This window comes from Pelodiscus sinensis, chromosome 19 (genome assembly GCF_049634645.1).
Source record: "Pelodiscus sinensis isolate JC-2024 chromosome 19, ASM4963464v1, whole genome shotgun sequence".
Classification (NCBI taxonomy): domain Eukaryota; kingdom Metazoa; phylum Chordata; order Testudines; family Trionychidae; genus Pelodiscus; species Pelodiscus sinensis.
In genome coordinates, this window is record NC_134729.1 from 23,575,142 (window position 1) to 23,588,019 (window position 12,878).

At 45.8% G+C, this 12,878-nt stretch overlaps 1 protein-coding gene across 17 annotated transcripts in view; it reads right to left on the minus strand.

The window, feature by feature from the left end:
• PTPRS (protein tyrosine phosphatase receptor type S) overlaps positions 1-12,878 on the minus strand; it is a 279,600-nt gene that overhangs the window by 82,405 nt on the left and 184,317 nt on the right. For all 17 annotated transcript variants that reach the window (XM_075903072.1, XM_075903067.1, XM_075903074.1 and 14 more), the window contains 2 exons: positions 12,613-12,801; positions 376-486 (listed from right to left, as the gene is read on the minus strand). In XM_075903072.1, coding sequence (XP_075759187.1) covers positions 376-486; positions 12,613-12,801 — 300 coding nt within the window. The remainder of the gene's footprint in view (positions 1-375; positions 487-12,612; positions 12,802-12,878) is intronic.

The window sequence follows — 12,878 nt, forward strand, 5'->3', positions numbered from 1 at the left end:
CTGCAAGTGCACTTTGGGCACTGCTGCAAACAGGAATAATGATACCGCAAGGGCCAACAGTCTCTGTGACACTGCTCAGTCTGCAGCAGAAAAAACAAAGCGCTCTCAATATATTTCAGAGGCCGGAGATGCTTAGGGGTATTATACCCTGGCAACCCCTTTCCCTTTGACTTAGGTAAGCTCTCCAGAGGGATCCAGTCAGCAGTGGAGAAGGGACTCCACCATTCATTCCCAGAGGTGCCCTCAGGTTCCACCCCCCATGATCTCTTTTCACAGCAACACCTCCCCCTGGCTCCATGAAGCAAACAAATGAACACAGCAGGGGCAGAGGGAGCCCACGCATTTGCCAGCATTCTGAGCCGAGGTGCTCCCTACCTCTCACGTAAAGGTTAGCGGGTGAAGAGTAGCGCACCCCGGCGCTGTTGCTGGCCACACATTCATACTTCCCCTGATCAGTCTCTTCGCTGCTCTCAATCTGCAGGCCACCTGGTAGGAGAGAAGAAGATGGCAGCAAAGAAATTATTTTTTTTTTTTAAAGAGAAGGCCTGGCACCAACCCCCCTCCATGCCGTTTTTCCTCAATGCCAACTGTGGCACAGGGTGCAGGGCTTTTTGCTCCCAAGCTAGAACTTTAAGGCATTGCCAGTACCAAACCTTGATCAGAACGGCCATTGCCACTGCTGGACTAATGGCCCAACACAACTCTCACAATCCTGGCCTACAATGTGGTTAGAAATAGTGCAAGCTGCCCCATACTGTCCTATCAGTCTGCATCAATCCTGACCTGGGGAGTTCAGGTCCTGCCTTCTGGGTTGAGAAGACCACCAAAAAAACCCAACTCTGGTGGCTTCTGCAATGTAAACATTTTCCTCTAGGAACTAACATCTCCAGCTTATCTTACATGGGCCACCAGACAGCCATTGGGGGCCATGACTTCCTATTGAACTAGGCTGAACCTGCACCAGCGACCTTTGAGTTGAAAGGTTCTGTAACCCACTACCAGTCCCCTGAGCCATCCCTGGCACTGCTGCAGCAACACCAGGCTCTCAGAGGCTGACAGAGTGCTTGAAAAGTGCATGTGCCAAAGGGAAAACTGTGTGAAAAACAAACTGGAATTTCTAAACTGCACATGGGTTTCCATCCCCTTTGAACAGCTAGTTCTTCTGGCCAGACCAACAAGAATCAGGGCTTCTTCTCTACCTGTACACTATTTCAGCTGATGAAAATATACTCAAGTCCAGACTAAACATGCCTATCACCAACTAGTTCAAAAGAGCCCTGCGCAAATATGTAGCACATAACTACACAGATGAAGATCACCTCTGCATTTTACCCTAGAAGGCAACAGATCTGTCGAACTCAAGTTAAAGTATATATAGCCTATAAAATAAACCAACATATCAAATATTTTATTTGTTATATATATGCACATGACACAGCTAGAGAACAGAGCCTTGAAAATTCCTTGACTGCATGAAAAATTACAGCTTGGTAGATGCATACTGACAGGCTCTAAGTGAGAGGGTAGAAACGGTACCATTGTTGATTCGGTAGATTCAGATTCATTGCAGGTCAGGGGAGAAGAGTGTTGTGTGTGAAAACAGGAAGGAGTTAGTATGAGTAAGAGAGGGTGAGTGACTGAGCGAGCATGTGACTCCAGTGGATGGTAGATTGCAAATGGAGAGTTGGGATTTACACTTGATAGAATTAAAAAAAATAAAAAAAGCCAAATTTGCAACAAAAGGACCCACGGAGATTTCAATCCAGTAGAGTGACTTGAAAACCAAATAGTCTCTAAACTCGGGCAGATGAGAAACTTCTAAATGCAACTTCAGCTGAGCTAGGTTGACCAGATGTCTTGACTATACAGGGACAGTCCAGATACTCAGGGTTTTGTCTTACACGGGCATCTATTGCCCTCCAACCCTGTCCTGATTCTTGCTTATCTAGTCACCTTAAGCTGAGTAGATTTTTTACAGTATTCAAGCCACAGCAGTCTCTGTCATCCGAAAGCTTTATCTGGGAGACTGCTGTGTCAGGTGAGGGCTCTGTGAAGCTTTTGTTTATGTAGTTTGGCTCCCCTAATCCCAGCCAAGGTTTTATTTAGCTCACAGTGGTGCCTGTCTGAATGAGGACCGCCAAGGGGAGACTTCAAACCAAACTCAAGGGTGGGAATAGAATGATGCAGCTACAGCTGGAAAGCATGCCAGGGTCTTGTCTACACTGGGGAAATCAGGACCCCTTGGTTCTCATGGAGGGCAACTTTGCCAGTGATAGCAATGAGGGAAGCTGTCTTGTAGACAGGTTGGTGTGTGTTTGGTGTCTTCTGAGAGCAGGTGTAGACATGGTGGCAAAACATGTGTGCACCTTCTACCATTGCTATCAGCAGTGGAGAATTTGGGGTTTAATTTTGCCTGGTTAGAGGCTCCCAGAAATTATGGCTGGGGTGTTCACAGGGGCTAATAGGAGTCATGCAGCCCAACCCCATTCACTGTCAGTGGTAGCGGAGGGTCTCACTCCCTTCAGGTGAAAGATTCAATGACATAGACTGGGTATGAAAGTTACTTACCAAGAAGCACCTGAGGTTAGAGAAAGAAAGAAGGCTTGTTAGGGGGTTGGGGACTGAGCATACTGACACCTCTTCCAACAAAGTGATGGGCACCCTCCATCGCCACGGACATCAAGGGCTCCAGGGCACCCAGCACCAATCATGATAAAGCCCTTGAGTGGTTACCAAGCTCTGGCAGTGCTTAATGCCAGACATACACCTCAGTCATTCACAGCCCTGGGGAGATTAGCTCTTAAACCTCCACCATAAATTTCAGACGGCAGCATCTGAGCCTTGCAAAGGTTTCACCAAGTCCATCCAGCAAACAGAAAGAGACACTGGAACAGTATTTAAAATAAAGACAGACAGACACAGAAATAAATATCCAAAGGGGAGGCAGGAGTAGAAACCACAACAAACAACAACAACAACAAGACTTTGGGCTGAGTAGCGATCACGTGAAACAGGAACGGATTTGGAGAAAAGTTGTTTGGTGAGGAGCAGGTGGGTAAGTGACTGAGTGAGTGGAGTGGGGGGATCTCTTACCTCGGATTGGAGTACCTTCTGCAAGGGAAGCAAAGGAAAGAAGTGAAAGGAGTGAAAAAACCAAAACCGCTTTGACTGCCAGTGGGAAAAAGGACCCAACTCAAGGAAGATCAATCCTGGCAGGAAAACTCCTACACTACCGGGCTTCATCTTTAATTACACAGACTGGAGGGGGTTGGGGGAAAGGACTCCAGGCAGCACACTCCAGTTCAGACTATGGGAGGCTTACTCAGGGCACTCAGCTTGGAAAGGAGGAAGCTGGTCAAATCAATGGTCCCTCCATTGGTCACAAGGGGAAAGGGAGACCACATATGCAAACCTGCTTCCATCCTTCCAGCCTTATGGGAAGATCATTATCAACCTGCCATCCCCAGACAGGAAAACAGAGACCCGGGGCTTGCGCAAAGTCACACGACAAAGTTGAGACTAGAACCTAATCCTACACACATAGTAATGATTCACATGGGGCACGGCCCTTCATAGAACACCCTTGGGTCTATCGTCTACAGTTATATGGAGAGCGGCTGGCTCTGCAGCACATTACTGGATGCAGCTACATGCTAGAAAAAAGCTGCAGGTGTGACACAGGACGATGCTGCTGCCCTTATACCTGGGAAACCTGAAAAGGGGATTGCCTGGAGTAGCTGCTCTGGAAGCCATCCTAATAAACTGTAGACTGGGTTAATTTAAACTCAGAATTCCTTGCATTTGGGGAGAGGAAGAAGAGACTTGCTGTGATTGGCCACCTCATACATCCTAGGGCTGCCTTCAGCCAAACCCCCTCCAGTTGTTTCTGCTGGCAGTGCCCATCAGTTGTCCACCGTGCACGTGACATCTTGTGGGCAAGAGGAAATGACATCATGGCTGACAAGCAATGACACAGCCCTTTTGTTTCTTGATGTCACTGCCCCTCCCTCTGATTTCCTGTTACACTCCTGAGGACAAAAGAGACAGGAAACCACCTTCCATTGAGAACATAGAGGGTCCTTTTCCCCATGGGCATTCAGATTTGCCGCACAACTCATTCAAGAAATGTTTTTACCCCAATCCTGAAAACGGGGCAGACTTGGCAAATCCACACTCCTAACTCTCCCTACCATACAGAAGTGCAAGAGCATCTCAGTAATAACAATACTCTGCCACTGGGCAGAACAGCTCCTTTAAGGATTTTACAGAACTTGACAAATACCAGCCTCATATTCCGTTCCCTCATGGGGTAAAGAAATATTCTGCCCCGCATTTTACAATAGGGGAAACTGAGGCACTGTGGGTGAAGTGAGTTGGCTGAGGTCACAGAGGGAAGCTTTTCAACAAAAGGCAAGAGCAAAATGCAGGACAAAATGCCAATCCTAAGGCTATCCATTCTCCTTATCCATCACCTCTGCTCATCCTCCTTTCTTTGCACTGCAGTGCACCATTTTCAGGATAGAAGGTATAAAGAAATATGTATTATTGGTTACAGTTAACCTTTATTTGAAATATTTCCAAAGGAGTTAAGGGAAGAGAAGTGTTATATTGTTAGGCTATTAGATTCTAGTTAGACTCAACTTCTAGTTAAAAGGTTAGGCAGTATGCTGGAGAAATGTTAGCATCTAATTAGGGTTAGGAACTAGCTAAGGTTAATAAAGCAGGTTGGTTAGCTGTCAGGACAAAGATCAGAGAGCGCAGGTAAGAAAGAAATAGGTGGGAGGAGCATTTACTTGGACTATCTCCACAAAGGTGCGGTTGGGCAGGTTTTAAAGAGCGAGCAAGAGAGAAAGCAGCAGAGGGTTATAGATAGATTGAGTGGAAGTACAAAACAGCCTCTAATATACCCTTTTGACTCAAAATCAGAGTGAAAATCTACCATCTGTGATGTGAATCTGGAGCAAGACTAAAGGATGGGGGTAGGAGAGGCAAGGAGAAACCTTTATCACCTCCTGCCCGGGGTTGGCTGCTACAGAGCTTCTGACTGTGAGGAAACATGCTGGAAATCATGACCTCATATGGATGGAAGGCAGGACCCATCGACTTCCTGAGTTATCACAGCTTATGGCTTGTGATTATCCATTCACTCAGAGCACTGCTAGAGCCCATGGGAACAGGTGACAGCAGCTCCAGTGCTTGTGGAGAACAAGCCACCCCCAAAGGGAGGCTATGCTTGGCTTCCCAATTTCTGCTGGGTGTGGGGGAAATGGATCTGGAGTGGCAAAGGCTGATTTCTGATGGGACTCGCATCCTGCAGGCAGGCAATGAAATCTGGACCAAAATGGAAGAGACTAATTGTGGGCGATGGGGCGGGGTGTGGGGGTGGAGAGAAGCAACAGTCTGAATAGTTTCTGGGGCACAGATGGTAGATTTTCACTGTTGGAGTTTCACATCTAACTACATTCATATTCAATTTAGCAGCAGGACAGCGCTGGAGGGGGACTGCAACAAACAAATCTATTCTCTGGTGGCCCAATGCATGCTCCTGAGATGGCTTGGGAACAGCAATTTTTGAAAGGCATCTATGATCTACAACTGACTGACACACAGCAGCCTGGCTCTGCTGGACGGGACAGGGCAGGTGATGGCACAAAACACCAGGATAACCAGGGGCAGCTTCAGCAGATTGCAACCGGGGTTGGGGGTGATATGTGCTTCTGAAAAATCAGGCTCACGGTAGATAAAGGTGCCCCCAAATTAACCCTTATGAAAATGTTCTTAGTGTCTGCAAGGCTGAGAATTTTCCAGTTCATTTAGGACAGCATAAAGTCTGGGGACAACCCATGCAAGACCAGAATGAGTCTCTGGAATAGTGGGGCTTTCAGGAATCAAGCAGGGCATGAGATCAGGGCAAGTGATACCCACTATCCCTACAGTGTCTTCCTCAGTCTTTCAGGGGGTGGAATCTGGTCACTGAGACACAACTCTTGGAGCCTACATCAGCCCTGAGAACCCAGGCATTACGCAAGACAAAGAAGCTGCATTCCAGGCAGGGTGCCGTTCTTGGTCACCATCCCAGCCTCATGGGTATGCAGGGACTGCTCTGAAACTACCTCCCCCGCCGTGTTTTTCTAAACAACAGAAGCTACAGGGCGAAACTGAGCCCTCAAAATGGGACACATGGAGGTGCCATCGCCATGGCAACCACAGGAAATGCAGGGCCTACCAGGCCACATGTGCCTTGCTCTCCCCTTGGGGTGGTGAACAGTTTTCTAAACCCTCAACAAACAATCATGAAGGACCTGCTGCAATTTTAACACCTGATCCTGTCTGACAGCTCCAGTTGCTAAGTCGCTGAGAACAAGCCGGGACTTGGCACAGGGAGGAAAATGCAACATGAGTGTTGATGGCAGCTTCCCATCAGGGTCCTGGCACCTCAGGGAACAGGAACAATCTAGAAGGGACGTCTCCGTCCAATCACTCCCCCCACAGCCCTGTGATAGATGGCTTCCATTTTAAAATTCAGTGCCTAATGCCCCTTCCCCACAAGCTCTCACTTCAGACAATGCCAATAACACCATTAGATGTGAAACTCCAAGACCTCCTGCAGGCGTGAACACAATTACCACAGTTCCAGGGTAAAAGCTACAGTCTAATTGGGGAATTCCAGGACAACTGTTGCTAAGTTACAAAAAAATATCTATCCAATGTTAAGAGGTTTGTGTTTAGTTATATTTCCTCATATAGATATATTTTAATTATGATGATGGTTATTTTTGTAGCCTGCAATACCCCTGCGGCAGTTCATTAAGAGGGCAGAATATCCCTACTGAAGGAGTTAGTAAAAGAAATGCACAACATGCCTCTTGAAAAAGCTGTTAAGAAGGAATTAGTTTAAAGGGCGAGGGTTATAAATCTGGACATTAGCGGGTTTGTTTCTGGTTTTGTTTTAAATCGAACAAAACTTACCAAAGGTCTCTGAATGTTAAAAATAATGAAAAACGGAAGGGAAAAGAAAAATAAAGTTTGTTATAGCCAGTTATTTCAAAAGCAGAAGACGACACACAAGATACAAAAGGGTTAAGTGCTTGTAAGGTTTAAGACGTTGACAGCTGTGTTCCCCTCCAGAGGGCACAGGCAGGCATTAGATATCAGCTTGACCCAATCCCATTGTGTAGTCCTGAAGCATAAGTTTCTCTACCAAGAACACAGAAATGGCACATTTTTTTTGTTCATGCAACAGTTAGAAAATCCTTAGGCTGAGATTTTTTTTAAAAATCTCAGGGAGTTTGGAACCCAAATTTGGGTGACTTCTTCAGGCTCCTTTGAAGAATCTAAGTGTTTAATTCCTTTAGGGACACTCGGGGTTAGTTGGCCCAAAGTCCGTGAGAGTTAAATTATTTCCAATAACCTGGAAAGTGTTAAAGAGGAATGGATCCTAGATGGAGAAAGACATCTATGCAGAATGCTCCTAAATTCAGGTTTTCTGATCTGCCTGCTCTGGCAACATAAAGGGACCTCAAAGAAAGTGAAAAAGGAATATATACCCACTGTAAAGCCCTTTTAGGCTATGTTTTGACTGCAGAGTTATATCGGAAAAAGATACGCAATTTGCATATCTTTTTCCGCCTTTTTTTCAGAAGAGGCTTTTCCGAAATTTGGCCTGTCTACACATGGCCAAATTTCGGAAGAAAACCCTCTTTGAGAACATCCCTTATTCCTCATGCAACAAGGAAATCAGGGATGCCGAAAGAACGTGTCTGCTTTTTCGGAAATTGTTCCAAAAAAGTGGACGCATTCTTTGGACACGGCAGAGCTTTTTTGGGATACCTCTGGTGGAAATTCCTCTAGTATCTCATTTGTGGAGATACCTCTGGTACCCCAGAAAAGCTCTACAGTGTAGACACAGCCTTAGACACCTAGAGAAATGTAAAGGAGCTTTAGCATAGAAGAGAAACAGGTGCAGACAGAGCTACCAAGTTTTGGGCAGCCCCGTCTGTGATATTTTATGCAAATCCAGTAATGAGCTAATTTTCATGGTTGCATCTAGCTTGCATACAACCATAAACTCAGTCTAACTCAATGGGGTGCATTTCCTCCTGGTGAATTGGTTCCTATAGTGGACAGCTGCAAGGTAAGGCTCCCATACATGAAATGTACTGGCAGAAAGCCCTCTGGGGAGAGCTCCTCTACAGACAACGAGCACTTGAGTCTTCATGGCCCACAAGATTTTTAGCCTCTCTCGTGAGCCTGCCAAGTAGTGCCAAGAGTGGTGGTGCGATTGTGATGTGTGATCTCTAATGGAAACCCACTATACTCATTTTGTGTAGGGGCCACCAAATATCCATTAGCGGGCAATAATTTCTAAGCCCCGTGGAGTTGAGCACAGCACACTTCCTATTGATGGCCTTCAGGCAAAAGGCTCTGCAGCTCATTAGCAATGTCCTGTTGCATCCCACACCCTAACACAAATGAGTGCTAAACCCTTAAGAGTCAGATTTGTTTTCTGGAAAGATAAATGCATTAAACTGAGTTTGGACATTTGTTCAGCAGCTCACACACGCAGAGTTTCTCTCCCCTGCTCAGCAGGCACAGGCGACATCTCCCACATATTACATTCCTCACAAGAACACTCTGAGTCCACCACCCCCAGTTCTTAAAGTGATAGTTCCCGTTAATCAAGCTACAAGTACGAGATGTGTAACCCTCGGGGGGGGGGAGGGGGGAATACTAATATAATATCTAAATTCACATCTCCATACAATGCCCTGCCGTGTAAAATAATGTATACAATTATTCCAGCATCCTCACACTAACATTGATTTCACTTTACATGGGTAGTCAGCCAGGTTTGATCCTATAACCATCAGATCTACAATAAAACTCTTCTTTACTTCCACTATATGAGGGGAGAGGCCTAGCCTTCTCTGTGAGGAGCAGCTGATGAAGGGGACTAGCACACAGAATGCAGGAGAGCAGGATTCTGTTATTCTTGTTTCTGGGAATAAAATGTGGTCTAGTAGCTAGAGACAGCACAGCCAAGGGTAATGAATCGCAATTTGGTTTGTCTCCTGGGTTTAAACTTGAGATCTCTAGAACTAAAAGCATAAAACTCCACTATCTGAGCTAACTACATTAGCATAGAGGCAGTAGTAGGTTCTGCTCTGCTGTCTGGCCACTAGATAGGGGCAAAGATCTACTTTGTGTTAGCGTGAATTACACAAGTACATCTTGTGGCCTATTTCTTCTAAAAGGCAGGCAGTGTGGCAAAGTGGATGAGAGTTGGAGCTGGATTCTTGACTGCATTGACCGCAGTTATCCTACCTGTAAAATCAATGAATGGTAGTTGCCTCCCCTCTCATAAGGTAGGTATATGGCCTTGCTTTCTAAGGGTTTGTGCAGAAATATTAAGAGTCTGTGAAAGAGCTCTGATTTGAATTCATGGGCTCTTGGCTTGTAGCTCAATGTACCTTGCCCTAGGCTACAGGGCACTGAGTGACATTGTATCAGTTGTATAGGAATGCATGAGCCCTGCAAGATGTGTGACACATAGCAGGTGTGCCTGGTGTCCTTATTTCCATCTATATAAGACGAATATACATTTTTATAGGCCTTTTCATCTGAGATGAGGCAAGCTCTTTAAAAGCAATCATTAAAAAAGCCTGGCCATTCTTGATGCCATCTCACATCATTCCTTTTTGGCAGATGAGTGAAGGGAGAGGCAAAAATCAGTGGTTTTGCTTTCCAGAGGTGCTGAGCATATGGAGATTCCAGTGACTTCAGCTTCTCCGAAAATCAGGCCACACAGGGAATCAAAGCAGGAATAGAACCTAGGAATCCTGACAGGCCATCACCTGCTCAAACTACCAGAATATACTCCCTCCTGAAATGGAGAAAGAAGAGACAGGCTTGTAATAAGGACAATAGGGCCCTTTCGGTGTTCTGTGAAGAATGAATTTCTAAAGAGCTGTAAAATGATATCAGCTCCATGGAGGTCCCAAAAAAGCAGATTCATCCAGAGGAACAAACTTTCTGTACTGAAGCTGAACTATTTATTGGGATGATACTCTAAGGGTATGTCTACACTAGCCCCCTAGTTCGAACTAGGGAGGATAATGTAGGCATTGGAAGTTGCAAATCAGGCCCGGGATTTATAACGGGTAGTTCGATTTAGGGGCTTTAATTTGAAAGCCCAGAATAACTGCCCACATCTACACACGGCAGAGAAGCGCGATTCCGAGATAAACCCCTTAGTTCAAATTAACAGTTAAACCTAATTCCATAATTAATTCGAACTAAGGGGTTTATCTCTGAATCACGCTTCTCTACCGCGTGTAGGCGCGGGCATTTATTCCGGGCTAGTCAGTTTCCAAAATTGTGACCGCCCAGGAACATGCTAATGAAGCACGGGATATTTAAATCCCACGCTTCATTTGTAATTTCGGTCACCCTCATTAGTCTCCGTAGTTCGAACTAGGGGGCTAGTGTAGACGTACCCTAAGGGAGATGGGTCTCAAATTAAGAATCTATCCCGATTCAGCAAGCACTCAGTATTTTGCTGGACAAAGATGGAAGTCAAGCACATGTATAAAAGCTATGCTGAATTGGGGTCACAATGAATTTGATTTCTGGGACTTATGGACCAGCCCAATAAAGTTGTATCTGAGTTTCCAATGAAGCAACAGAATGTATAAGTAAAACAATCCTTGTCACAGAAATCATAAACAAAGGTGGACTATGTTTTCTGAAGTGCCTAATGATTTTGGGTGCTTTAGTTTGAGTGGCCATCTTTTGACATTTCAAGGGGGAGCTGATTTTCAGAGGCCAGAAAATCTGGCCCCTTTACAAAGTCTCAAGTTGGGCACCCAAAACCCCAAAACAGGCACATTCGAAAATTTCAGCCTATAGATATAACCACCCGTAAAATGCTTCCATTCACTCCTTGATGGGACGTAAGCTCCTAAATTACTTAGGTGCTTTTTCAAATAGTATGAATTAAGTTTTATAAATCCCCACCACTTATTCTTTTTTAAAATCTGAAATTTGAACCTTGCATTTAGGAGACAGTGTTCTCTTGTGCTGAACCTTTGCTGTTATAAACTTTGAGAAAGCAAAGCAAGTAGTAAATTAATCTTTCTGGACAATAGGAATGCAAAATATCTGATGGGGAGGTAAACATGGAAATTAACCTTTAAAAATCAGTCAATGCTGGCCCTTCAGCACCAAAAATCTTTGAACTGACCCTATGCCAAACAGTACAAAAGAGCAATTAGATTGTCATGTTTTCTGACAGTCGATCTTGCATTACAAGAATCAGATCTGAAGATTTTGGAGCCAGGGGCAGCCTGGATGTAGCCCCATTGGCTGACTTGGAAACTGGCTGAGCCTCAGAAGCAGCTCCCACAAGGCAACACCAGTTCCCATGCTAAAGCCTCTGTTCCCTTTCTTCCCCTGTTCTTAGGCCTTTACCTCTTAGCTGAACAAGGGTTCGACTGCACAACAAAAGTGAGGCTAGGTCTGGCTAAGTCTAATCAGATAGCTGTGTACTTTCTAGGCTGAAAGTACCCAGAGCCAAGCCTGAATTGCAATAAAAAAATCTAAAAGGTTGCTTTTGTTTTAGTTTCCGTTGACAGGTGAAGCTCCCAAAGGCGACTTTGTGCTTGCAAATGTCTGAGAGAGAAAGGGCGGATATTTTTAAATGGGATAACTTGACAGTGCTTTATCCATAGCTTTGAAACAAAAATACATGCACACGCACAAACATGTACATTAGGTACGTGCGCGCACACGCACACACACAGTGTACAAATAACTCCTGAAATGCAAACAATGAAAGATGCCACACTAACATTCATAAAACCAGAAAAGGACAGATGGACGAACAGAGTGGGGAAGACACAGAACTGACAACAGCCACAGAGCTGGGGTACGTCTGTTCACGGAGCACCATTCCATCAGGCATTGCTGCCCGCTCCCTCAAGTTTGCTTGAGAAAGCTCAGAGCTGCCCTCTGGCAACGGCTATAAACCCAAAAGGATTCGATACCAAAGGGATGCTACAAGGAGCTTGTTTCTGCCACGGGCTGTGGAAAGCCCCGCCACACCCTAGATGGGACCATCACAGCTGTCACCATGGTCCTGATCCTGGTATGGATGGGCCTGAAAGCTCCATGTTTGGTGCTGTCACCCTCCTTGCTTCATTTATACAGCTCAACATCTGAGCAGGGCCTCCCTCCCTCTCTCTACCCTATTACCCAGCTCTCCCTTCTGCTCTTTTAATTCCTCCTGGTTAGGCAGAGCACCCTTCCATGAGTGTTGCCAAGTTACCAGCTTCCCTGGGATGGGAACTGGATTCTCGGTGGAGTTTGGCTTCCTGTCAATCAACACGAGGGCTGGGCGCAGAAAAAGATGAAGAAAATGAGGGAAACACCCACCAGCCAACCACCTTAGTCGAGCAGTTTTACCAGGTCTTCTGTAGAACTGCTTGTATTCTAATCTCCAGGACAAGAGAGTTGGCTCACACCAGCTGCCATCGGCCCAAAAACCTCTGTGTAAGCACTTTTGGGGGCCAGTTCTAGGATTCGTTCCCATCTGGGCTTGTAGGGAGGCCTTACCTGATCGTAGCTGCTTTATCCTCCCATTGCTGGCACTGGGGTCGACGGGCAGGAAATCTTTGAACCATGTGATTTCTGGGTCTGGGTTCCCACTTGCTGCGCACAGCATGGTGGCTGTCCGTGTGCGCTCTACTACTTTCAGCTGGGGTCCCATGTCAATGTTTGGGAAACCAGAAGGCAGCTGGTCTTCTGTGGGAGGAAAACAAAGGAGAGAGGCTTGGTTTAGTGCCTTTTCAAGATCAGGGGTGGTAGTGGGGAAGCTTAAT